Here is a 27,890-nt window from a genome sequence, read left to right on the forward strand (position 1 = left end):
GGGCATTATTTTAGCATAAAACTATAAAAGGCAAATTTGATTCCTACAGATAAAAGTCATTAGAAGGATATGTAAAGATTGGTAAAACTTTTGTGGACATTAACACACAGTAACATTTAAAATGGGGGGGGGGGAGTAAGTGAATCTATTAAATACCATGTGGGGTCTTGAATTGGATCCTGTAACAGAAAAAAAAAATTGGAAAAACTAGTGGAAGCCCAAATAAAATAGATATTTTATTTCAAGGTAATCATCAACATTAATTTCTTAGTTTGGACAATTATGCCAGGTTATATAAGAACTTAACAGTAGAGAAAGCTGAGTGAACAATATATAGGACGCTTTGTGCTGCTCTTATTATTCTTCTGTAAATTAAAATACATTCCAAAATAGTCTTTTAAATCTCAGATAAACATAGGTCACTGGCAAAAACAATGTCTGATCCATGAAGATCTGTCCAAAAGAAATGCATGTCACTTCTAAACACATAGTTCTGGGCCAGCACTGTGGCGCAGCGGGTAAAGCCGCCACCTGCAGTGCCAGCATCCCATATGGGCGCTGGTTCGAGTCCCAGCTGCTCCTCTTCCGATCCAGCTCTCTGCTATGGCCTGGGAAAGCAGTAGAAGATGGCCCAAGTCTAGGGCCCCTGCACCCACATGGGAGACCCAGAAGAAACTCGTGGCTTCAGATCAGCGCAGCTCTGGCCGTTGTGGCCACCTGGGGAGTGAATCAGCAGATGGAAGTCCTCTCTCTCTCTCTCTCTCTCTCTCTCTCTTTCTCTTTCTCTTTCTCTTTCTCTTTCTCTCTGTGTGTAACTCTGACTTTCAAGTAAATAAATAAATCTTTAAAAAAACAATATTTAAAAAAACAAACAAACACATAGGTCTACACTCCACCAGCAGAAGAAGTGCAGTTCGTAGAAGAATAAAAAGTAACTGATGAAGGTATCTGGTTATGTAAGTCTAAACCAGAGTTTTAGGGAACTATCTCACTCAATACTTCAGAGATAGGAGAAGAAGTTCATGAAAATGACTGAAAAATGATAGTGAGACTTTAGGCTCTTAAATTTAACAAAAAGAATGAAAAAATCATCAAGGATTCAGTTATCAGAACAATGCTAATCTGTGACAGAAGTGAGCCGGCACAGACTAGAATAGGAAATAAAATGGTTAAAACGTATTTTGAAAAGCTGGCTTTAGGCAAATCAGCAGGGCCTGATGACATACTTCTAAGAGTACTTAAGGAATTGGCAGGTGTTATTACATAGCTGCTAGTGATTATTTTTGAGAACTCAAGAGGATAAAGAAAGTCCCTGTAGACTGAAAAAGGGTAAATGAAGTGCTCATCTTTTTTTAAAGGGAAAAAGGACAATCCTGGTAATTATAGACCTGTCAGCTTAACTTCAATATGAGGGAAAATATAGAACTTAACATCAATCAATTAGCATCAACTTGAAAAGCCCAAAGTATTGGGTGGAAACCAATGTGACTTTTCAAAAGACAAATCATGCCAGGCCAATTAATTTCCTTCTGTGATCAAGTGGCCACATAAGCAAGGAAGGAGCAATAGCTGTAATCTCTTTGACCTCAAGTCAAGCTGAAGGTTGACGAAATATAGGAACAGGTTCCTGTGGCAGCAACTGCTTCCCACTGAGGCCTGGGTGGAAATCTAACTGAGAAACCCGGTAGGCAGGACAGCCTCCAGAATCGAGTCCAACTCTGGAAGTCATTTTAAGAACCAGTCTTCATTCCCTAAAATCATTTCCAACTTGCTTGTTTTCCTTAGTTCTCAGTTTAAAAGTCAAAGTATCCACTAGAAGGGAGACTTTCTTTAAAAAGACAAGGAATAGAAAAGGTATTGGTAACTTTATGATACTGCTCTTTGGCAGTATTTATATATATATAAATTATATATATTTAAACCCTAGCATTTAATTTCCTATTCATTTAGACTTAGAAAAATAAAGATTTCCACCTGCAGTGCCGGCACACCGGGTTCTAGTCCCGGTCGGGGCGCCGGATTCTGTCCCAGTTGCTCTTCTTCCAGGCCAGCTCTCTGCTGTGGCCCGGGAGTGCAGTGGAGGATGGCCCAGGTCCTTGGGCCCTGCACCTGCATAGGAGACCAGAAGAAGCACCTGGCTCCTGGCTTTGGAACAGCGCAGTGCGTTGGCCGCAGCATGCCGGCCGCAGTGGCCATTGGAGGTTGAACCAACGGAAAAGAAAGACCTTTCTCTCTGTCTCTCTCTCACTGTCCACTCTGCCTGTCAAAATAAATAAATAAATAAATAAACAAACATTTAAATGCATAAGGTAAATAAGTAGATATTTAATAAATCTCCAATAAGTCTAGGCATTTCTCAAGTCTTTGAAATTTGATTCCTTTAAACCTGTAGGAAGTCAAAGTGTGCAAATGTTTAAAATATCTATCCAAGAAAACTCTGGTTTCTCTGAAGATATAAGAAGTTCTTGCATCTTTAAACCAAATTAGGTCAAGCGCTAGATTTGTCCTGTACTGAAAGAGTCAAGAGAACTCTCATTGTCTGTTCTGTCATGTTCCTTGAGACCAAATTTAAACCCAGAGGTTCAGAATGACCACTGGCAAAGAGAAGTTATTAACATTTCGCCGTATCCCTGCCAGGCTGCTAACCTTTATACACACCATTTTGGAGAAGACATTCTACCCCACAGGAAACTTTAAAACCAAAGAGCCATTCTGAACACATCTAAAAAGAGACCATGCAGAAGGTACTAGGAGGGGAAGCCCTAAATAAAGACTTTGGCTTCTTTTAAAAGAGCATTTCTCTCATAAGTAATGAAGAGAAAACGAAATGGGGGACATGCAAAAGAAGGAGAAGCGAAGACAAAATGCACAACAAGGAGACCACAGTGAGTCTCCACTGCGTCACACGTGTCCAGCCGTGGAGAGGCCGTTCCAGATCAACAGTTAATGCACAAGCACTAGCACTCGAAACACCGAGTCCAGTTTCTTAATTCTTAGAGATCAGGTCACCTTCAGTGAAGTCAAAAGAAGGATTTTGACAAAATTCAATAACAAGTTTGTTGGGTATTCATTTCAACAAATTATGCCTTCCTGAATTAACCCTGTCCCCACAATGTCCGTTCTTTCACTTTAATTCTATCTGCATTGAGTACTTAGTTGTAATTCTTTTTCTCAGTAGCTTCCCACACCCCCCTCCCCGTCCTACCTGTGTAGACAGGAGACCTTAGGCTCCTGAGACCCTCCCTCTATACATGTGTGCACGCATGTGCATGTATGTACACAGACACATATATTCCCTCTCCCCTCTTCAAAACTCACTCTCTGATGTGTTGTGAGAACAGCAATAATCTGACCTTGAAAAGAATGAATACTTAATAATCACTTTTAATATAAATGTTGGCAATTTTAACCACACAGGTACAAAATTAAACTTTGTTTGGCTTAGGAAAGACATCATCTTCCTTCTGGTCACATATATTGGGTATTGAAACCAAAGTTCGGTTTTTCTGCCTAGAATTTCTTTGGCCTGGCGACTGCAGTGTTTCCTTTTCTCTGTCTTCTCTATTCCGATGTACTTAGGGTGAGATGAATTTCCAGGAGAGCTGGGAAAGAGTAATTCAGATTGGATGGACACAACCAGCTGTTGTCTGTCTGGTTCTGAACTGGGCTGATCCTCCTCTACCTTATCTGTGCAGCCACCACCGACTCTCACCAAGGATTTTGTTCTTTCGAGTCCTAACTCGTACTGAATTAGTCTCATTAACACTTCATCTCAGAGCAAGTATTTGGCATAGTGGTTAAGATGCTGCTTGGGACACCAGCATTCTGTGTCAGAGCGCATGGGTTTGAGTGCCTGCTCCACTTCTGATTTTAGCTTCCTGCTATTCCAAGTTCTGAGAGGCAGCAGGTGATGGTTTAAGTAGTTGGGTCCCTGCCACCCACATGGGGAGACCTAAATTAAATTTCTGTACCCTGGAATCAGTCTGGCCTGGCCTTGGCCATCGTGGTCATTGGGAAAGTGAACCAGCAGGTGGGAGCTCTCTCTCTCTGCCTCTCTGCCATTCAGATAAATGAATTATTCATTTTTAAAGTACTCTGTTAATGAAGCCAAGACCACAAACTCAAGTTCTTGGGAGCCAAAGAGATTGCTCGGGCTCTGTTTCTATTTCTTTCATACAACATGTACCTGTGTGTAAATCTACTCTAGGCTCTATAGGAGCAGACATGCTCTTGTTCTCCTGGAGTTTATAATCAAATAGGAAGGTTAGATGCACAGAAATTACAGGCAGACATGATATGCTACATTTAAGGACATGGCAGTAACATCTACAACACTGGTGTAAAGACAGCTTTGCAGGAAGGCTTTGAACAGCGTCTTACAGAACAAGTAAGATGATAATAAGCAGAGAGGGAGCTAAAATTGCCCCTGGCCTATGCTTCTTCCCCACCTGCCTTTCACATGAATTAGTGTAAGGGATGATGACCAACAAGATGTAGAATTATCAGTGTGTGAAGACCCCAGTTATGCTAGGAGAAACAGCCCAGGGATATGCTCCACCAGCAGACAGACTACTTGGTACAAAGTAGGCATTCAGAGCATATGCTTATTGAATAGATGAAAATTGAGTGATGAAAGTAGCAACCTTTCAGATTTTGTATTGGGAGGGAGCGAACACACTACACTACACATATACATGCATGCATACACACACACACACACACACACACACACACCCCATCTGCAAGCTCACATCTTCCTTCAGGAAAAGGAGACAGAGTCAGGGCTCAGATCTGCCTGAAAAATAACTATGCCGCCTGTTTTCCAGCATTTCAGAATCGCCAAGATCTACCCCCAGCTTCCTTCAACACCCCTTTTCACAGATGTCTTTAATACGGAATTTAGTCCAAGAACAAGACCAGAAATCTGTTTTCTTCCGGGTCAATTGTGTTGTCTTTATACGTGAGCGCAATGGGGGCTGGCATAGTGGTGTAGCAAGTTAAGCTGCCACCTGCGATGCCAGCATCCAAAATGGGCACCAGTTTGAGTCCCCACTATTCCACTTCCAATCTAGCTCCCTGCTAACGGCCTAAGAAAAGCAGCAGAAGATTGTCCAAGTGCTTGGGCCCTTGTACCCATGTAGGAGACCTGGAAGAAGCTCCTGGCTCCTGACTTTGGCCTGGTCTTGCCTGGCCCTGGCCATTACAGCCATTAAAGGAGTGAACCCACAGATGTAAGATACCTCTCCTCTCCTCACTTCTCCTCCTCTCTTTCTCTTTCTCTCTGTAACTTTGCCTTCAAATAAATAAATCTTTAAAAAACAAACATAAGCACCTTATTACATATATTTCTCTAGGTCTTCCATGTATATTTATTTCCTTGTTACTTAAATAAGCTTCTGGTGGGTAAGAATAATTTTTTTTCTTCTTTCAAATGCTTCTTGCAGAGTGGGAATGCAAATTGTTACATTTCCTTGTGAATAGTATGAAATATTTAATGTGTTCTCTGTAAACAAAAAGATAAAAGGATGGATAGCTGAGTATGAATGGTTGAAGAAAGACTGAGTGAATCCTTTCTGATAGTCTCCTCTGGACATTCAATCTATATTGCAGAACAAGAAACAAGTGCAGTCGTTAGTGTTTGAGGAGACGCAGATGGAGTTTGGGTCCAGTAAACAGTGTCATCTGAGACAACTCCAGCAACTGAAGAAAAAATTGCTGGCCCTTCAGCAAGAACTGGAGTTCCGCACAGAGGAGTTGCAGACATCTTACTGTTCTCTCCTGCAGTACCAGTCCATCCTGGAGAAGCAGACTTCCGACCTGGTTCTCCTCCACCACCACTGCAAACTCAAAGAGGATGAGGTATGGCTAATTCACTGCAGACATGTCCAGAGTGCTCCAGGTCCTGCAGAAATCAGGCCGACTTAAAGAGGAAAGCTTCACGACATCTGAGCAGGTTTTTTTTTAAGATTTAGCTATTTATTTGAAAGTCAGTTACACAGAGAGAAAGGAGAGGCAGAGAGAGAGAGAGAGAGAGCTGCAACAGCCGGAGCTGCGCCGATCTGGAGCCAGGAGCTTCTTCCGGGTCTCCCATGTGGGTGCAGGGCCCCAAGGACTTGGGCCATCTTCTACTGCTTTCCCAGGCCATAGCAGAGAGCTGGATGGGAAGAGGAGCAGCCGGAACTTGAACCGGCACCCATATGGGATGCCGGCACAGCAGGCGGTGGCTTTACCCGCTACACCACAGCACCAGCCCCATGAGCAGGTTTTATAAACGTTTCTTCTTTAATTCTTGATTTTTTTGAAATGAAAAAGGAAACTATAAAGAGTGGCATTAATTGGATGAGAGTTCAATTCATGTGGTGTGTGTGTGTGTGTGCACATGTGTGGAAGTCCAATATTCTCCATGCTATTATCATTGCAATTTAAATGCAAAAGACTCTAAGTCTCTGAAGGTTATAAAAGAAGTATAAAGTCCATTAAATCAACTATTTTTAGAAAACTTAGTCTTTGCTAATGTATAAATTTCTAGCACCTGCACAGTTGGTAAGATAACCAGACATAAGTCTGAGCTAATCACAGACAGTACCAGATCATTTTTTTCAGACTGGAGTTTTAGATTGCACAGACTTAGTACACTCAGGGCATTCATTTCTTTTCTTATTCTGGGGAAATATATTTAAACCAAGGAATAGTTTCCCTTTATAATCCCAGTTAACTTCCATAGACCTAAAGCTACAGATCTGAACCTAGTTGAGCAGTAGTAGCACCAGCAGTAGTAAACCATGGATTCTGCATAATGGAACAGGAGACTCTAGGGCTTCCACTGTCATTTTCTTCCTTTGCATTTAAAGTTAAAATCTCAAGGGGTGTTTTGGATGGTGCTATTGCTTAAGGACTAACTCCGGGGACTTTATGAGTGGACTAAAAGGACACAGGATTTTTTAAAAAGGGAATGTTTTGGCCTAGTAAGAATTTACTGAAAGGGATTGGGAGGAGAAGGAACACAGAAGGGTTATCCTACAAAATTCAATTTGGGATGAATCATGTGAACAGAAACCATGGTCCAATCAAGCTAACATAAAACTGTGTTAAATCTGGCTGATTCACTTTAACTTAGGCAAAAAAGTCCATCCACGATAAAGTGTGCTGAAATTAGTTGGGATTCTATTCAGCTACATATAATGGAAAATAAATAGGACAGTTTATTTCTTTTTTATATTTTTTTAAGATTTATTATTTTTATTTATTTGAAAGACTGAGTTACAGAGAGAGGTAGAGACAGAGAGAGAGGTCTTCCATCCGCTGATTCACTCCCTAGTTGGCCGCAATGGCTGGAGCTGTGCCAATACAAAGCCAGGAGCCAGGAGCTTCTTCCAGGTCTCCCACGTGGATGCAGGGGCCCAAGACTTGGGCCATCTTCCACTGCTTTCCCAGGCTATAGCAGAGAGCCGGATCGGAAGAGGAGCAGCCAGGACTAAAACCGGCGCCCATATGGGATGCTGGCACTGCAGGCCTGGGCTTTAACCCACTCTGCCACAGCACCGGCCCCCAGCAGTTTACTTCTATGTCACATAAAATACAACTGGAGGCAGGAAGTCTTCTGCTGGTGTGGCAACTGCCTGTGTCATCAGATACCTAGCTTCCCATCCTTTGGCTCCAACATCATCATCTGAAGGCTTCTATTTTATTTTCTTTTCTTTTCTTTTTTTTTTTTTTTATTTATTGACAGAATTACAGAGAGAGAAAGAGAGAGAGAGAGAGAGATAAAGGTCTTCCTTCCGTTGGCTCACTCCCCAAATGGCCGCCACGGCTGGTGCTGCGCCGATCCGAAGCCAGGAGCCAGGAGCCTCTTTTAGGTCTCCCATGAGGGTGTAGGGGCCCAAGCACTTGGGCCATCCTCCACTGCCTTCCCGGGCCACAGCAGAGAGCTGGACTGGAAGAGGGGCAACCGGGACTAGAACCCAGCGAAGGCTTCCATTTTCTAGGTCACCTGTGGTCGCTGCTAGAGCTCCAAAGAAGCCAGATGAAGAGGTGGGGGTAGGGGGTGGAACATGAAGAAGGGTACACACTTTCCCTTTAGGGACACTTTCCAGAAACCCCACACGAGATTTTTACTTATATAGCACTGGCCAGAATCATTGATGACTGCTGCTGCTTCCTAGGCCTAGGAAATGGGGTGCTTTACGAGGCACATTGCTGCTCCCAAGACAAGGTTTTATTACTAAGAAGGAAGGGAAATAGGAATGGGATTTGGCAAGAAGCAATCACTGTCATTGATCCTAAAGGATCAGGAAAAGCATTGGTAAAATTATTTTTTGGCATTCTGACAATTTCCCTCAGTGCTTTGTTATATAGCAGCATCAACCTTCTATTTAATATTGGATTCTGCAAATAGCAGACCCTAAGAAAAGAATCTGAACACAAGCATGTAATTAATACACAATGCAATTCCAGGAAGTACGTGGGGAGGTGAGTCAAACAAAGGCAAGAAGCTCGTAGAAGAAATCCCTGTAGAGCACTGAGGAACTCTGGAGGTGATGTGGAACATATCTTAGAACGAATCCACCAGCATACCCCAGTTCTTGCTTGAGGGACGCTCCTGCACTTTTAACCCACCCTGTCTCGCCCCTCTGGTTGAGTAGGCTCTCAGGGCTAGAGAAGCCCTCAGGCAAAGAGTTGAAGATGCTTACAGTTGGCATGGGTTTAGAGTGCAAAAAAAATAGTGAGTGCTAAGGGGATATGAGCTGGCCATCAATGACTTCTGTTATAAACGTTTGAATATAAAATACTCCCCCTTTCCTTACTGAGACACCTTAAACTAAATCATCCTTTCCTAAGAAGAATCTCAAAAGGTAGGCAGTGAGTATAATTAGCTTAAACTAATGGAACAGGTTCTGTCGGCACTCTACAATGAACTGTTTGAACAAATAGGAAGCCTTCCTTAACTCCTTCAACATCTATAATTCAAGCCCCAAAATTTAGCACACTCAGTTACATACAGTTGTCTGCTAATGTTAAGTTTTGTCTCCCCAAGATTTTAGGAGTTTCAGACTCAGCACAGCTATGATTCTTTGGGAATTGGTAGGAAAGCAAGAAAAAAGATATTTTGAGCTGACTGGGGAAATATTTGTTTTTATTACCACATAGTAAGTGTGGTCATAATCCTTGACCTTCAAATTCTAATGTCTCCTCAAAATAGGGAATCAGAGCTAAGAGGAAGAATACAGATGGCACTTGAACGTCCACATCTTTTTACTTGTAAAAGACAAAATTAACAGCTTTTAATATGCAGTTGTATCAGATTATATAGGATTGGGAGAACTGTATTAGGATATATTAAAAGGAAGAGACTAAAAAGTTTTAAGCTTTGGGAAGTGAGCCTATGTCTTATATATATTTATCCTCTCTGTACCCAACACAATGCTCATGAGCATTCAGTAAATATCTGTGAGTTGCAAGACTAATCAATTGATTAGGAAGAAAAGGAATCTAAATGAGGATCATGCAAATCCCCGGGGAACTTTGGGTCATGTTCTCCTACTCACTGTTGGGAATTCTGCTGATGTGGACCTGCGTATATGAGGGCTCTACATTTGCTAAATTAGACCTCTGGAGAATGCCTAGGAAAGAAAGAACACTGGCATTTCACGTCCTTAAAAAATGGAACTATATAAATCCATTCCTATTAATCAGCTAACGAGCACTCCTGTTAAGTTCTTACCACATGCCAACAGAGTGGGTAATATATATGCTCCCTACCTTTAAGGTGCTTATCTCCAAATAGGACAATCTTTTTTTTTCTAATCACTAACATCCTGGTGTTACATGTTACAGCCTTTAGATCTGTGCTGCATCTGTTCTGTTCCTTGGGGTTTCTAGTTTAGATATAAGACTGCTCCACGTGGGGTCGTAGAACCATAACTTTTCTCATTAACTGCTTTGATGGGTTCAGTGTGGTTTCATCCCTACACTAACAGGTGATTCTCTATGAAGAGGAAATGGGAAGTCATAATGAGAACACAGGAGAGAAGCTGCATTTGGCACAGGAGCAGCTTGCCTTGGCTGGGGACAAGATTGTCTCCCTAGAAAGGAGCTTAAACCTTTACAGGGACAAATACCAGACTTCCCTGAGCAACATCGAGTTACTGGAGTGCCAAGTGAAGATGCTGGAAGGAGAGCTCAGCGGGCTCATCAATCAGGTAGGACTTGGAGCAGACCGCTGCGTCCAGGAGCCCCAGCAAGTGGATACGCTTCCAGGGGGTCTCTTCCAATAGTCCCGGTCTCCTGCCCTGCAAATGCAAACTCCTCCAAGCAGTTACCAGTTCCTACCCTGGAATTTTGTAGCGCTGAGCTTTGGAATGCCCAGCTCTGTTGTCTGCTTTAAGATCGCTCCTCATCAGCTTTGAGGCTCCTTATTTACTTTAAAGAGCTAACACTTCAAAGAGGGCAGAACGAGAATTACCAAATGAGTGCTCCAGTCTTCCACATTCTCCAGGTCCAGCAATGGGTTCTTACAGGTCACAGGACTCATGAACACCATGACCCCAGGATCACACTGGAAGAAAAAGCCATGAAATACGGGCGAGAAGCACAAAAATGCCTAAATTTCCCTTGTAATTATTGTTTTTTAATCATACAAGTGATAGAGGCTCTCTAGACAAAAGTATGACAGTTAAGTGTGGCAGTCCACCTTCAGCCTCCTCTCTTCCACTCTCCCCTCCTTAGGTGGTCTCTTGAATAATATTTTTGGAATCCTCCCAGGGCTTTTAGTGCGCAGTTACACATATAAGTGGTGAGGGAGAACATCAGGAAATCGTAAAGATTCGACCATAAGAAAAGAAAGTCATGTTTTGAAGTCGTGTATTACAGGTGCTTTGTCAGTTTGTAAACATGATCCCAAAGTAGCTAGTAGTTTGGTTCTTGAAAGACCTTCTGAATCGAATGCAATCACTGGAAGGAGTGGGTCAGGACCCTGTCGTAAGACAGGTGGAAGGGCAAATCCAATCACAAGGCTTTCCCTATCAACAAAGGATATGTGGCACTCGGGAGATACGCAAGTGTACTAGCTGGGCGATGTCAGTGAAAAGACAACGTGGCACAGAACGTCAGAATTCCGGCCAGGCGTCAGAGACGTGGTGTGTCAGTCTGTGAAAAAGACCTCGAATTATGTGGAAGGGAAAAGCAGACTATGGTGCGTGCATGACAAAAATACTGTGGGCAAACAACAGCCGTCGCTGAGAGCATTCTATCCCTGAGTGACCAGGCGAAAGAGAAGGCGTAGATAGGCCATTCTGCTTTGCTCCTTGTTTGGTACAGTCTCATTTCCAAAACATGTGTAGTCTTTATAGCTCCAAGGACAAGAATTACAGTGCTCTTTTATACAAATAATGGTTAGGGCTTCCTTTCTACAGAAGTGGATAATGTTACAAATGTGGCTTTACAACTTGCTTTTAAAATACATATATTAACTATTTCTTTTAATAACTGCTTTGTATTCTGTAGTATGCATGTACCAGCTATTGACCTGTTTTGTTTTCTCTCTATTACAAATAAGCCACAATAGACATTCTTATTTTTACTGGGTAATTCCTGAAGCGGAATTGCTAGGTCAAAGGATATGCTCATTTGTCCTGTTTAAAGATACTTCTAAATTGTATTCCAAAAAGGTTTTACCAGTGTAGTTTCTGCACTTTCACCCACAACAATGAATGGAGTTTCTTCCCTCACACCCACCTGCACTGTATGTTTTTAGTCTAAGTTGTGCTAAAGCAATCAGTGAAAACAAGATTTTCTCATTACAGCTTTCATTTTCTTCGTGCCAGTAGTTGTGATGTGGGTTCCCTGTGAAGCAGACTCTAAAACAGACTAGTCTGCAGGACACTTTTAGGGAAACTTGATATTAACAACTGTGAAAGAAAGAGGAGGGAGCCAGCATTGGGCAGAGGGACAAGTGGAGCTATGATGTAGACTTTTTAAACTTTTTTTTTTTTTTTTGACAGAGTGGACAGTGAGAGAGAGAGACAGAGAGAAAGGTCTTCCTTTGCCATTGGTTCACCCTCCAATGGCCACCATGGCCGGCGCACTGCGGCCAGCGCACTGTGCTGATCCGATGGCAGGAGCCAGGTGCTTCTCCTGGTCTCCCATGGGGTGCAGGGCCCAAGCACTTGGGCCATCCTCCACTGCACTCCTGGCCCATAGCAGGGAGCTGGCCTGGAAGAGGGGCAACTGGGACAGAATCCGGTGCCCCAACTGGGACTAGAACCTGGTGTGCCGGCGCCGCTAGGCGGAGGATTAGCCTGTTGAGCTGCGGCGCTGGCCATTTTTAAACTTTTTTAAAATACATTTTTATTTGGGGCCGGTGCCGTGGCTCACTTGTGTTAATCCTCCGCCTGCGGCACCGGCATCCCATATGGGCTCCGATTCTAGTCCCAGCTGCTCCTCTTCCGATCCAGCTCTCTGCTATGGCCTGGAAGAGCAGTAGAGGATGGCCCAAGATCTTAGGCCCCTAGACCCCCATGGGAGACAGGGAAGAAGCTCCTGGATCCTGGCTTCGGATCGGTGCAGTTCCCACAGTTGCAGCCATTAAGAGAGTGAACCAACGGAATGAAGACCTTTCTCTCTGTCTCTCCCTCTCACTCTCTGTAACTCTATCTCTCAAATAAAATAAATAAAATATTTTAAAAAATAAAATATATTTTTATTTGAAAGGAAGAGAGAGAAAGAGAGAGGCAGTGAGAGATCTTCCATCAATTATTTCACTCTCCAAAGCAGCCCCAACAGCTGGGGCAGGCCAAAGCTAGAAACCCAGAACTCACTCCAGGTCCCTGACATGGGTGACAGAGACCCAAATACTTGAACCATCACCTGCTGCATTCCAGGGAATGCATTAGCAGGAAGCTGGAATTAGAAACTGAGCCAGAACTGGAGCCCAAGCACTCCAATGTGGGATGCAGGCATCCCAAGTCAGCTTTTTAATTGCTGTGCCAAACACCTGCCCTCTAATGCAGTCTTTTTTTATTTTATTTTATTTATTTATTTATTTATTGACAGGCAGAGTGGACTGTGAGAGAGACACAGAGAGAAAGGTCTTCCTTTTCCGTTGGTTCACCCCCCAATGACCGCCGCGGCCAGCGCACCGCGCTGATCCAAAGCCAGGAGCCAGGTGCTTTCTCCTGGTCTCCCATGCGGGTGCAGGGCCCAAGCACTTGGGCCATCCTCCACTGCACTCCCGGGCTATAGCAGAGAGCTGGCCTGGAAGAGGGACAACCGGGACAGAATCCGGCGCCCGGACTGGGACTAGAACCCGGTGTGCCGGCACCGCAAGCAGAGATTAGCCTATTGAGCCACGGCGCCGGCCTCTAATGCAGTATTAATAAGGACCTCAGCCAACCCCACGGGGAGCTATGAGGCTGGATGAACCTTCAGAGTAGTCCTAAACTGAGAAAAAGAGAGCTGGCCTTCATACCTCCATGCTGGACAGTTATTGGATGCTGACTGCCTCTAGGGAAAGGTGTCACCTTAGGCAAGGTAGTTTTCTTCAGCCCAGGCAATCCCAAAAAAGGGCTGGCAGATGAGAGCTGTACTGCCAGCAGCTGGGCAGTGAATCCTTCACAGCCAAAGGGGATCTGGGAGGCACAGCACGGTCTCCACCACACTAGTGCAGTGTCGAGGAGACTTCATATCGGACATGTGGGCTTTCATTTTGTGAATTGCTTATTTTAATCCTTAACTCATTTTTGCCAGGTTATTAATCTTTTGGTATTGATTTATAGGAGCTTCTCAACATATTACAGGTAATAATGCCTCTTTATGTAGGTGGCAAATATTTTCTCCCAGTCTGTACTTTTTCATTTTACTTTATTAATGGTATTTTTCAACATGTAAAAGTTTTTAATTGTTATGGAATTTAAAATGTCAGTCTATATAGATTCTAGATTTTACTTCTGGCTTTGGAAGTCTTTCTGTACTCCCTAGATTATAAAAGTTTAATTTATGTTTTTAAGTGCTTTTATAATTTTTCATTTTTGTTTTTTAGCTTCAGTCCATCTAGGATATAGATTTATGTTTTATGTATGTAACGAGATAACACTCCTATCTCATGTCAGTCAAGATGGATTTCCAGTTGTCCCCAAGCTGTTTATTGACCATTTCCACCTTTCCACACTGATTCACACCCTGATCCTGTGTACTTGTGGCTCCTTCTAGACTCCTGAGTCTTCAGACCCACTTGCAAATCCGTTTTTCAGTGAGTTTAACTGGCATCAGGTTTTGATAGCTCCTTTCAGAACAAGTCTTTCTTTGTGTTCTATACTTTCGCCTTGTTTTCACCCTTTTTATATACTTCTTCTGGATGAAATTTAGATTTATGTTGGCTGAATTTCAAATTATATATTAATATGGAGGAAATTAGCATGCCCTTTGGAACAGGACATACTTCAACTTCTATTCAAGTTTTCTTATATTTTCCTCAGTATGATTTTCTACCTTTCTTTGTAAATCTCACATATTCCTTGCTAAATTTATTCCTAGATATATTTTAGTTGTTATCTGGTTTATGAAAGATCTTCTATACTTTTAACTTTATTAAGTCTTACTGATTTGTTAGAAAACTTATCTCTTTTCCTGCCACCTTACCAATCTGTCTTATCAGATTTTCAGTTGAACATCCTCGATTTTTCTAAATTGCTTTCCCTTTCAAAACTTGTACAACTATTTTCCATCTTATCACATTGACCAGAATCTCCAGAACAATGTAGAATCATAGCGTCTCACCTTGTTCCTCATTTTAAAGGAAATGCTCCTTGTATTTTGCTATTAAGTATAATGGTTTCTTGTTATACTTGGTTTCTTGTTAATATCCTTTTGAAGTTGAAGGTATGACTGTCTATATCTAGCACATGAGAAATTTTCTTAAGCAAGAATTAATGTTGAATTTGAGCAAATGTCTTTGAGTATCAAGATAATCATAGAACTTCTTTCCATTAATGAAGTGAATTACATTAAGATTCTCATATAGAAAACATTCCTTGTGTTCCAATAAACCCTACTTGATCTTGATATATTATTTAATAAACTGCTTACTACATTTGTGAAAATTTTATTTTTTGCATCTATTTTCAGAAATGAGATTAGTTTGATGGCTTACATTGTTCGTGTTCTCATCTCATATTGTTCTTTGAGTTATGTTATCCTAAGATGATGAGTTGGAAAGCTTTTCACCTTTTTTTAAATCTCTTGAAATATTTATGTAACGTAGGGAATATCTGTTTCTAAGATTATAACTTTTCTTCATTAATGTACTCAGCAATAATACTTTTTATCGCTTCTGCATTCTTAGGTTTTTCCTTTTGTTGTAATAATTCCTTCAAAAATAATTGGGGCTGGTGCTGTGGCGTAAAAGGTAGAGCTGCCACTTGCAGCGCCATCATCCCATGTGGGTGCTGGTTCAAGTCCCGGCTGCTCCACTTCCTATCCAGCTCTCTGCTATGGCCTTGGAAAGCAGAAGATGGCCCATGTCCTTGGGCCCCTGCACCCACGTGGGAGACCCAGAGGAGGCTCTTGGCTCCTGTCTTTGATCAGCACAGCTCCAATCATTGTGGCCAATTTGGGAGTGAACCAGCGGATGGAAGACCTCTGCCTCTCTCTCTCTCTCTCTCTCTTCCTCTCTGTGTAATTCTTTCAAATAAACAAATAATCTTTTAAAAAATAACTATAGGTGGCAACATTTTTTAATATTTCCACACGTGAACAAAGTTATTTTGCCATCATTCTTGAATGCCATTTTGTCTATTATATATACAAACTTCTAAAAGCACCTTCACTTAAATCTTGAAGACACTGCTATATTGTCTGGTACCACTCTGGATTAAAGAGAAGCTGTGCTGGCCATCAGCCTGTTCTGTCATTTTTATAGATCATCTATTTTATCTCTTTGAAGTCTAGAGCATTTAGCTCAGGGTGTTTCTAGTTTATTTTTCATTAAGCCTGTCAACACTTAGCTGACTCTTTTAAACATCTACATTTTTCTTCCATTTAGGGAATTTTTCTTCTATTACTCTTATATCTATTTCCGTTTTTCATCCCATAGTATTGAGAAGATAGTGGAACCTGTAAATATCATCCTCTTGTTTCTTAACTTTTCTATTACGTTTTTCATTTCTTTGCTCTCTTATACGCTAAATTATTTATATGAACATTATTTGTGGTCAGTTTCGGATTCGGTTTGACCTTTCTGCAGCTTGCTCATGGGTAGCCTTCATGCTCAGTGAACATGAACTATTTCTAACTTTGTCCAAAAAGCCCAACTGGGGAGACAGATTTAATGGGGAAAGGATCTATCAGGCAAAACTAGAACTCTGCTCTTTTTCAGTTCACCCTATTATTAGTACAGACCAATGAGAGGACAGGAGCCTTCGTGCATGATTTCACATGATCTAAGGGAACACTTTTATAAACAAAAACAAAAAAGCATGGTTCTAAGGAAAAAAAGTCATTTTCAGGTTGACAAGAATGTTGAGCATCACAGTTTCTTTGAAGGACAATTGTAGAATATCTATCCAAATTTTAAATATGAATTTAATCTACACACTTAATCAGACTAGGCAAAAATATGTATCAAAGTATTCATTTTTATTGAAATGTGACACACATACATCCAAGACTGGAGAGAAATGGCATTTTTAAGATGTATGTATTTTATATTTATTTATTTGAAAGTCAGATACAGAGAGAAAAGAGAGATCAAAGAGAGAGAGAGAGAAATCTCCCATCCACTCATTCACTCCCTAAATGGCCGCAATGGCCAGAGATTGGCCAAGCCAAAGCCAGGAACCAGGAGCTTCCTCCAGATACCCTACATGGGTACAGGGGCCCAAGCATTTAGGCCATCTTCTGCTGCCCTCCCAGGTGCATTAGCAGGGAGCTGGATCAGAAGCAGAGCAGCCAGGACTCAAACCTGTGCACACATGGGATGCTGGAACCACAGACAGCAGCTTAACCCACTGAGCCACAGCACCAACCTCCAAAGTATTTATTTAAGCTTCATTTTAGGAAAAAAAAAAAAGCCTTGAAACAATCTGTATTCCTATTAATGGGAAACTGGATAAATACATTTAAAAGTAATTTAAAGGAACAAGATAAAAGCACATGTGTTCACGTGGACAGATCTCTAAGATATTTTGTTAAGCAAAAAAATAATCTTTGTTTTAAAAAGCCAATATAATCTGTATTCTGTAGATTCATTTATATTATGTAAATATATAGATAAAGTTCTAGAAGGAGATGCACGATATAATCTCTGCAGAGTGGAAAGAGTATGAGAATAGAGGTAGTAGACAAAAGGAAATTTAGACCTGCCTATAATGTTACAATATTTAATAAAGACAATCTGGACAGGAGTACTTGTGTAATTTGAAGTTAATTTAAAAAAAATCTATAAATAATAAATTGAAAACTATCCTAAATAAACTGCAGAGTGAAAATGTTTAGAATAGTGTGTAGAGACTCATCTCAGAAAGGAAACAAGTGAGCATTATATAAATATATCTATGCACTCAGCAAATATGTATAACATATCCCTGAAAAATACCATGAACACTGGTGGCCTAGCCCATCAGGAAGAAAAGGGCCTGACTTACAGAGAGTTAGCATATTCTCTTTTTTTTTTAAGTTTCTTTTTTTTATTTTTATTTATTTATTTATTTTATTATTTTTTTTTTTTTTTGACAGGCAGAATTAGACAGTGAGAGAGAGAGAGACAGAGAGAAAGGTCTTCCTTTTTCCGTTGGTTCACCCCCCAGGTTGCCGCTACAGCCGGTGCATTGCGGCCAGCGCGCTGCGCTGATCCGAAGCCAGGAGCCAGGTGCTTCTCCTGGTCTCCCATGCAGGTGCAGGGCCCAAGCACTTGGGCCATCCTCCACTGCACTCCCGGGCCACAGCAGAGAGCTGGACTGGAAGAGGAGCAACCAGGACAGAATCTGGCGCCCTGACCAGGACTAGAACCTGGGGTGCCGGCGCCGCACAGCCTAGTGAGCCGCGGCGCCGGCAGCATATTCTCTCGTGAGCCATTTGGACCTTTTACCATGGACATGCCTAGTTAATATGTCTTTTATTAATGAAACCATGATTCCCATATATAAGCAAATGTTTTTGGAATATAGGTCTAGAGATTTTTCCATGCTTATGAAATCTGAAATTAACTCACAAATTATACACAAAACCAACCCATTGTTTTTAAACCTCTCAGGAGCCCGAGAACAAGGGTGATCATTCAAAGGTGCGGATATACACGTCTTCCTGCATGATTCAGGAGCATCAGGAAACCCTGAAACGACTGTCTGAAGTGTGGCAGAAAGTCTCTGAGCAAGACGACCTGATCCAGGAGCTCCGGAATAAGCTCGCCTGCAGCAACGCTTTGGTAGGTACTTCCTCCCAGATCAGTTTTGTGAAGGAGTCACAGTGAAGCCACGAGGAAACAAACCTGGGAGGGTCACCCGAAGCAACGTCCTTCACCAAGATCCCTCAAGTGTTTTCTAAGTATTTGCCCCACATTTTGGCCATGCCCTCCATGGAATGCATCTCCCCTACCCATGTGTGTGAAGTTTGAGAGTGTAAAGAGACTCAAAACCTCCTAGGTGCCATCAGTAGGCAAATGACTGAAGCCATTAAGAAAACAGGTTAAGGAGCTAACACACGTAATGGAAAACTATGAAGCCAGAAAAAAAGACGAAGATGTTTACAGTATTGCTGAGAATAGGCTGCAGAGTCCTATATGTGTGCAGTTTGGTCCCACTTTTGTGTTTTAAAATCTCTGCCTACAATGTAGAAGTGCATCCTGTAAATTTGTAATAGTGTCCTCCCCAAACAGTGGAAGTGAGAGAAGAAAGAAGGAAAGAACATTTCTAGTTACTGTCAGTGCTTGGGTTTGAATTATTTTTCAACAAATTCAAAACAATATGAAATCGCAACAAAATGTTCACTTTTTTTCATTTTCAACAACTGTCTCCATTGTCTTTCTCCCCCAGCAAAGAAACTGCCTTCCTTAATTCTCAGACTTTTAATCCTGTCCTCCACTAGGTTAAGCACATGGCTCTGACATAGCCTCCAAAGGACCTTCTTCTGCCTCATAAACTAGACCGCACGAGCAGGCTAGGGCAAAGACCAAAATGTGGTCTCTGAGCGGCTTGAGACAAGTCCCCGTGCCTCAGGGAACAGTGATATCAACCTGAGAGCATGTTCCTTCCCCCCCCCCTCCCCCCGCCACAGGAAGCGTGTGATGAATCACACAGCACTGCAACAAACCTAGCCTTGGGAAACAGTAGTAGTAATAAGCACGTTCCATTATCATTCAGCCCAACCGACTTGTGCTCATTTGCAGGTTCTGGAGCGAGAAGAGGCTTTGATAAAATTACAAGCAGACTTTGCTTCCTATACAGCCACCCACAGACATCCGCCAAGCTCCTCAGAAGATTGCGAAGACATCAAAAAGGTAGAAGAATCTTTGCTTATCTGTGCCTGGTGGAAGCAGGCTGATTCTGGGTTTCCCTGTTTATTTTTTTTTTTATCTTAATGTCATAGTTTTCCATTTTGTTTTATATTTGTGTGACTGTGGTCAGCCCTGCCATAGACATACTACGTATAGCATATGCTAAGTTCCAAAGACTTGGGCAGCATTAGATTTTGGAATTGCACATATCACTTAACCTACTTCTATCATTGACCTAAATAGATTAAAAACTCCTGTTGGCTTGCTAGATTCAAACGGACCATCCAGCCTTCCTGTGTCTGGCTGGAACTGAAAATTATCAAATGTAGAGAAACCCACTAATGCAAATTTGTCCCCCTCTCCTTTTTTTGAGAATACTTTTGGCAAAATTCAAAGTAGTATCAAAAGTTGATTCTAATAATGAGTAAGCATCAAAACCACGTCAAAAGCCGGCACCGTGGCTCACTAGGCTAATCCTCCACCTGTGGCGCCGGCACACTGGGTTCTAGTCCCAGTTGGGGCACTGGATTCTGTCCCGGTTGCCCCTCTTCCAGGCCAGCTCTCTGCTATGGCCCGGGAGTGCAGTGGAGGATGGCCCAAGTCCTTGGGCCCTGCACTCACATGGGAGACCAGGAAAAGCACCTGGCTCCTGGCTTCGGATCAGCGCGATGCACCGGCCGCAGCACACCAGCCGCGGCGGCCATTGGAGGGTGAACCAACAGAAAAGGAAGCCCTTTCTCTCTGTCTCTCTCTCTCACTGTCCACTCTGCCTGTCAAAAAAAAAAAAAAAAAAAAAAAAAAACACGTCAAAAATATAGTAAGATTTGACAAATCAATAGCCAACATCAGTCAGCCTCCCTCCAGGTGAGGTCCAGTCTTAAGTCAGTCAGTCATGACTGAACTTGCGCAGGGCAAAGCCAGCCATTGGTGACCACACGGTGGGCAAGTGATGGCATGTCTGCATGCCCAAGACGGGACACTGCCTGGCCAAAGGCAGGTGCCCAAGAGGGTGAACAGTACATCTCAGCTCGCCAAGGGGCTCCTTAGTTGGGGAGGCAGACACTTCTCTTTCCAGGAATTGCCATTCCCAGAAAGTTGGATTAGCAGTGAACTTTGTAGTTGTCCCTTGGCCATTTGTCAATGTTTATTTTAAAGGTCAGTTCCATGTGAATCACATTGTGCCCCACAGCAGGATCTTATGACATTCCATTGTTTTAAATGACACAGACTTCCCCAAGAAAAAGAACACACTCAGCCCCACCATTTTGTACCTCCTGTGCAAAGCCTTCATGCTCCCTGGATGTTCTTTGAGAAGTCAGATAGCCTTAGGCTGTTTCTACCTGGAGTTCTCTGCTCCCCTCAGTTGGCACAGCCTCATGTGGGCCCTTGAATCCATGCAGCACCCACATCTGAGTCATGTGGTGATTGTCCTGGGCTTCTCCAGACATCACTTCCTGTCTTCATGCTGTATCCCTCCTTCCTGTCAACTCTGAAATCAAATAAAAAACACTCCCAGCATCCCCTGCTGTCTGGACAGTAAATTCTCCCTCCATAGCCACGTGTTCCTGCCTTCTCTTAACTAGGAAGGCATTCCCCTCTCCTTAAGGGTAGAAGCCAAGTTCATGCAGAAGGTCTACAAATCCTACACAGTGTGAGCACTCATGACCCCTTCACTTGTGTCCTCCTAATCTCCCCAGCCCTCAGTCCGTTCTAACCACACTGTCCTCCTCTATGTCCTTCCTACTCCTCGGGCCTTGGTCCTGGCTGGTCTCTCCGCATCTGTCTAGACACCTACAACACACTTTCCCCCAAAACCTGTAGCAAGTCCCTGCTCAGAGGCCATCTTCCCAGCGTGGCCAGTCTGTTTTCCCACTTAAAACTGCCCCACACACATCCCAGCTTATGCACCTCCCTTTCTCTTTTTCTCCCATAGCATTTATCAATGTTTAATGTTTTCTGAGAGTCACTACTTGTTATACTCTTTGTGTCACCCACTAGAAGATCATCTCCAAGAGGTGAGAATTTGTGTCTGTGTTCTTTGTGCTGCCGTGCCCAACACCCAGACAGTACCTGGCACATAGCAGATGCTCCATAAATAACCATCTGTTATTGCAAGAAAGATAGAATAATTTCCTTTTTGCATGAGAAGTCTGCCATATTCTTTGGTTTAATTTCCTTAAATTTTTAAAGATATAATTGACTAACCATAAAATCCACCATTGTGTTTTAGCATTTCATGATGTTGGGCAGTTGACATCAGTAATTCCAAAACACTCCTGACCCTTGAAGAAACTCCATACCCAGTAGCATCACTTTCGTCCCCCGCCCCGTGGCTCTGGCAACTACTACTGTCCTTTCTGTCTCTCTGAATTGTTCTATTCTGGACACGGACAGTTTAGAAAGCATTCTTCCCCCTTTGCTCATCCCGCCCTGTTCTTTCATCTGCCAGATACTAAAGCACTTGCAGGAGCAGAAGGACAGCCAGTGCTTGCACGTGGAGGAGTACCAGAACCTCGTGAAGGACCTGCGCATGGAACTGGAAGCCGTGTCAGAACAGAAGAAAAACATCATGAAGGGTAAACCAGGGGCTGTGGCCTGAGGCCGGGGCGCGGAGACAGCCAGAGCCACCATCTGAGCGTAGCACTGTGTCTCATCTGTTCAGACATGATGAAGCTGGAGCTGGATTTGCACGGACTGCGGGAAGAGACATCCGCGCACATCGAGAGGAAGGACAAGGAGACTCTCATCCTGCAACACCGGCTGCAGGAGCTGCAGCTGCAGTTCACCGAGACCCAGAAGATTGCTCTGAAGAAAGACAAGGTAAAGGGAAGTGCTCTCTGCTCGAAGCTGTCAACAGGGCATAGGTGAGGCCACTCAACAGGGGAGGTGTGAGGCCACATGACATAGTAGGTGTGAGGCCACATGACAGAGCAGGTGTGAGGCCACATGACAGAGCAGGTATGAGGCCACACGACGGGATAGCTGTAGGCCACCTGCCAGGACAGATGTGAGGCCACACAACAGGGAAGCGGTGAGGCCAAGCCTCTCTGCCTTTTCTCCTCTCTGTGATGAGTTTGGGAGGCTCCACACATGCACAAAGAGAATGAGGTCTCCAGACACAATTGGAAGCACTTCCCTGATATTTCTTATAGCACATAATAAATAAATATGATTATACAGGGGCCATTATTGAAGCATTGACTTTCAGAGGATCAAAGAGGTTCTTCCCTAGTCCTGAAAGGTAGCAAAAGAGTTTGGAACACACTGACATTGTCCCCCTGTGCTTTTTTAATGTTTGATAGCCAAAGGAAATGCTATAAATAAATAAATAAATAAATAAATAAATAAATGCTATATGTAGTCATTAAAAGTTTCAAATAAATTTCACTTTTTAAATATCTTATGAATATGTAAGTCTGGAAGTTTGAAAACACTAAGGGCTGTGCCCTAAAAGATCTGTAGTTACTCCCATAAACCAAGTTCTTGGGAAAGCCTAGAAATGGAAGTAAGAACAGAAGGGTCATGAAATGAATGCAAGCTTTATAGTCAGTGCCATTCCAACACCACACTTTTATCCTGGCTACTAATCCCATTGACTGACTGGTTGATCACTATGATTTCCTGCTTTAAGGTACAAAGGAAATCTACCAGTGAGAAGGGAGGCATTTGGAGAGAGGGTGACAAGAAGCAAAGAGTCTGGATAAACAGTTTTCAAGTCATTCACTAGCCAACAAATATTTGTAAGAACCTACAAATACCAAGCACTATTGCAGGCACCAAGAATACAACAAATGTTGCAGCATCCCCTCTCTCATGCAGCGTCATTCTAGTGTGGGGTGACAAACAATAAACAACTGACAAAACTGGGTATAATGGTGATATATTCATGTCAGATAAATTCCTGAATCAGCTTGATGGCTGTTCTACACAGGTGGTCAAGGAAAGTCTGATACAATGATATTTGGGCAGAGATTTGAGCGAATGAGGGAGGCACCCAAAGAAAGGTCTTGAGGAAGAATATTCTAGGCAGAGGGTACAGCAAGTGCAGAGACCTAAGGTGGAGTCCGTTTGGAGAGTCCCAGGAGCTCAGCTGAAACAGAGAGAGGTTAGGAGAGTGGCAGGAGGTAAGGTCAGATGGAACAAGATCATGAAGCATCGAAGGAGGTCTTTTTTCCAAGTGATATGTTTGCCATTGGAGGGTTTTGAGCAGAAGTTTAGAGCCCCGCCTGCCACCTAAGCTACTCCGTTGAGAACAGCCAAAGGGAACAGGCATTGAGGCAGGACGTGTGGGTAGGAGGCTGCTGTAACACCCAGCCAAGAAATGACGGTGGTTCCCAGGAGTGCTCAAGCCAATCTCTCGGCGACTTCACCTCTCTCAGCATTCACACTCGCTCTCCTCAGTTACTCCAAGAGAAAGATGAAATGCTGCATGAGCTAGAGAAGAAACTGACTCAGATTCAGAACAACCTCATGAAAAAAGAGATGGAACTGGAGAAGCAGCTAGCTCTGACCGCAGAACTCGAAACGACTGTGAAGGAGGCGAAGCAGAACAGTTCCAAGGTGGAGTGTGGGGCCCTGCGGGCCGAGGTGGAGCAGCTCAAGGACAGCCTCGAAGAGGCCAGGCAGCAGCAGAGGCTGGCAGGTAAGGCCCCCGAGGGCACTGTGCCCACCACGCTTCCGGTCCACGAGGCTAGAACAGCCCCCGTGGGACCCCCTAAATATCCACCTCGCTGACCTACAGCGTCCCACTCCAAGCCTTCTCACAGTCTCATCTTGCATCTCATTCATTCGCACCCACACTCACTTCTGCACGTAGCAGGGCCTCAGCCTGGGAAGGTGAACTCACGTGCCCACCCAGCTCTCGGCAGCCTTGGATAAAGATCCTGTCCCTTCTGTGGCCTGCACTGTGCACCACGTTCCTCTCCATCATCTCCAGGCCTTTTGTCACACAGCTCACCTCTCCACTCCCTGGGTTTTACTTCCTTCTCTCCTTTTGGCCCCCAAATACATTCTCTGTGCAGCCTGTGCCGTGGGTGGTGCCCTTGACGCTCTGCAGAAGTGCTTTCTCAGAGGTCATCAGTAATCTTGCCTTGAGTCCAGAATTTCTTTGGGGATGATGATAGTAGTGATAATTACACAACTTTGTGAGCATAATAAAAACCATAGAATGTTCTACCTTAAAAGGATAGACTTTTATTTTATGTGAATAGCTAGCAAATATTTTTAAAACATACAAATCTTGGGGCCGGCATTGTGGCATAACATGTAATGCCACTACCTGCGATGCCAGCATCCCAGATGGGCTCCCATATGTTCATATCCCACCTGCTCCACTTCTGATCCAGCTCCCTGCTAATGGCCTGGGCAAAGCAGCAGAAGATGGCAAAGCTGCTTGAGCCCCTGCCACCCCCATGGGAGACCCAAAAGAAGCTCCTGGCTTCGGCCTGGCCCAACCCTGGCCATTGCAGCCATTTGGGGGGTGAACCAGCAGTGGAAGATCTCTCTCTCTCTCTCTCTCTCTCTAACTCTGCCTTTCAAATAAATAATAAATAAATAAATAAATAAATACCTGGCGGCCACAACGCACCGGCCATAGTGGCCCCTTGGGGGATGAACCAATGGAAAAAGGAAGACCTTTCTCTCTGTCTCTGTCTCTCTCACTGTCTAACTCTGCCTGTCCAAAAAAAAAAAAAAAAAATACAAAATACAAAACTTCGTTTCCTTCTTCACCCTCTGTTAACTCTGTAATCTAACACCATTTACCTCCCCACACCCCAAGTCTCATTTTCCAGTTTTAGAGACATGGTGTGTCCCTTTCTTCTATAAATATCACCATTGTTTTCTCTTTTCCCTCCTGCTCTATGGTTTTCCATGAGCTAAGACTTATCTCCTTACCCTCCAAGTTCCCCTCCGTTTCCTTGTGGAGAGCTCAGAGCCCAGCCCTGGCTTTTTACACTGCGGTCAGTCTCTCTTCAGTAACGCTCCCCTGGAGTAGCCACCTCCCCCTCTACCTCAACATTTCCAAAACCGAACCTATTCTCCTGCCCTTTTAAAAACATTATCTTCCCTCCTTCTTTCAAAGCATGGCATTACTTCCACAGGAAAATATCTTTTTAAAAAAAGGATTTTATTTATTTGAGAGGTGAAGTTACAGACAGAGAGACAGAGAGAAAGGTCTTCCACTGATTCACTCTCCAGATGGCCGCAACAGCTGGAGCTGGGCCAATCCAAACCAGGAGCAAGGAGGTTGCTCTAGGTCTCCCATGTGGGAGAAGGACCCAGCACTTGGACTTGGGTCATCCTCTACTGCCTTCCCAGGCCACAGAGAGCTGGATCGGAAGAGTATCAGCTGGGACAGGAACTGGCACCCATATGGGATGTCGGCACCACCAGCTTAGTGTACTATGCCACAGCACCAGCCCCAGGAGAATATCTTTTTCCAGTATCCCAGGCCAAAAAACCTGGAGGTGGGAATGAAAGGGATGTTTAAATAGAAGCAGTAGTAGAACTATAGGATGTGAGAACATATATGATGTAAAGTAACCACAATACACAACGCACTTAAGTGCTTTCCCCTCAAATCCAGTGGAGGCAACGTGTGGACTAAAAGGATATTGCTGGAAGTTTTCCTCTAGTCCAATGCATTCCACTTTAGAAGTTTTCTAAAGTATCTATCTGTAATTCAAGTCCCTGCTCAAGAACCCACTATATTAAATCTGACCATGTCAGGCTTTCAAAGTCCCCCAAAGTCCCCTCCACTACACCCATTCACCCAACTCTCTTGACCACCATCCCCCAGCGCCACTTTCCTTTCCACTCAGCCTGGTCTCCTCCTCTTCTCCACGTGCCTGCTCCATTCGCTCACTATGTATCTGCTCTCGCAGTCCTCCCTCTCCACCCTCCTAGAGCCTGCACTCCTCCAGGAACACCTGGACTTCTGGTCCTCACGAGTCCATCTCCACCTGTCCTAAGCCACACTGACCTCTCTCCTGAGTTCACCATCAGTTTCACCTTCCACTTTCCTCCATGACAGATGAGCTGGTTATAGCTCCCTCTGTAGACTCTAAAGGCCAGGAGGGTCAGGAGGTGTCCCTAATGATAGATGAGTCCCACTGGAGGTACTGTGCAATTTCTACCAATTTGTTTAACTTTAATCAGGGAGGGATCCGTGGCTGGAGGGTAGTTGAAGACACATAATTTAATGGGCTCCTTAAGATGGGTAACAAAATGGAGAGAAAAGAGGATAGATCGGGGATTGCAGTGGGCTCCAAAATTAAACTCTGTCGCTAGTCTCATCTGAGAGCCTGATCTTCAGCCACACACTCCCTTCTCATATGGATGTGCCTCTGGCTTATCTTCTGGCTTCTGCAGCTCAGCAAGCAGCCCAATACAAGGAAGAGGCCAGGCTGGCACAGATTAGCCTGGAGGATGCACAGAGGAAACTGCAAAGCTGCATTTTCCAGGACAAACAGAAAGCAGACACCATCCAGGAGCTACAGAGAGACCTTCAGAAGCTGCAGAAGGAATTCGCAACAGCTGAAGAGGAGCTAACATCCAACAGGTAGCACAGGCCACCTCCAGAAGGGGCTGTGTCCCTGGAAGCCAGCCAGGACCACTGTGGGTGGCTGCCCCTGAGTGCAGAGAGCAAGGGCCCCCAAGACCAGCTCCACAGCCCACCAACCCAGGCACTGAAGTACATCTTCCTGTGGTCATTTCGCTTTAGGAAACGGATAGAGGAGCTGACATCAGAACTCTCGGAGGCCCTGAGGAAGAATGAAAATTGCGAGAAGGAAAACAGGCAGCTTCATAAGACAATAGATGAACAGGACCTGAAAATAAATGACCTGCTAGATCGTATCCAGCTCAGTCAGCACCAGGTACGGAGGGCGAGCAGGCAGTCAGCTCCAGCACTTGTTCTGCCTACAGTTAAATATGCTGATCTTCATTTGGGTAGATGTCACCTCGAACATCCATGCAGACTAGTTGTGCAGAATTTCTGTTGGCATGCTAAGCCAGCCAGCCAGCACCAGTTCCCAGGACCGGTAGTAACCATTTTCAAGGGTTAGGCTTAAAAATAATCAAAGGACAACGTTGTTCTTTAAAAGATATCCTTGTCAATTTAAAGTTTTTGATCTCAAAATTATTCTTTTGTGTTTTTTTAAGATTTTCTAAAAGTTTATTCAAAGATTTTATGTGGAAAAATCTGGTAACTGAGAGAGAAGGCTGTGGGAACTGGATCTGTAAAACATCAATTGATATATCTAGTTGAATGAAGAAAAATGTAGAACCTTAGAGGAAACTTTTTTTATAAGATTTACTTACTTATTTGAAAGGTTGCATGAGAGGAGAGACAGATAAAGAAATCTGAGATCTTCTATTCACTGGTTCACTCCCCAAATGGCCACAA

At 43.6% G+C, this 27,890-nt stretch overlaps 1 protein-coding gene across 1 annotated transcript in view; it reads left to right on the plus strand.

Moving 5' to 3' along the window:
- Nucleotides 1-27,890, plus strand: part of PMFBP1 (polyamine modulated factor 1 binding protein 1) — a gene marked incomplete in the record, with an annotated part of 50,588 nt that overhangs the window by 9,954 nt on the left and 12,744 nt on the right. The window contains 9 exon segments of the mRNA XM_070062687.1: nt 5,611-5,859; nt 9,978-10,199; nt 18,245-18,415; nt 19,376-19,486; nt 21,933-22,059; nt 22,146-22,303; nt 23,885-24,125; nt 26,855-27,044; nt 27,207-27,360. Coding sequence (XP_069918788.1) covers nt 5,611-5,859; nt 9,978-10,199; nt 18,245-18,415; nt 19,376-19,486; nt 21,933-22,059; nt 22,146-22,303; nt 23,885-24,125; nt 26,855-27,044; nt 27,207-27,360 — 1,623 coding nt within the window.

Source organism: Oryctolagus cuniculus, chromosome 18 (assembly GCF_964237555.1).
Source record: "Oryctolagus cuniculus chromosome 18, mOryCun1.1, whole genome shotgun sequence".
In the NCBI taxonomy this organism is placed as follows: Eukaryota; Metazoa; Chordata; class Mammalia; order Lagomorpha; family Leporidae; genus Oryctolagus; species Oryctolagus cuniculus.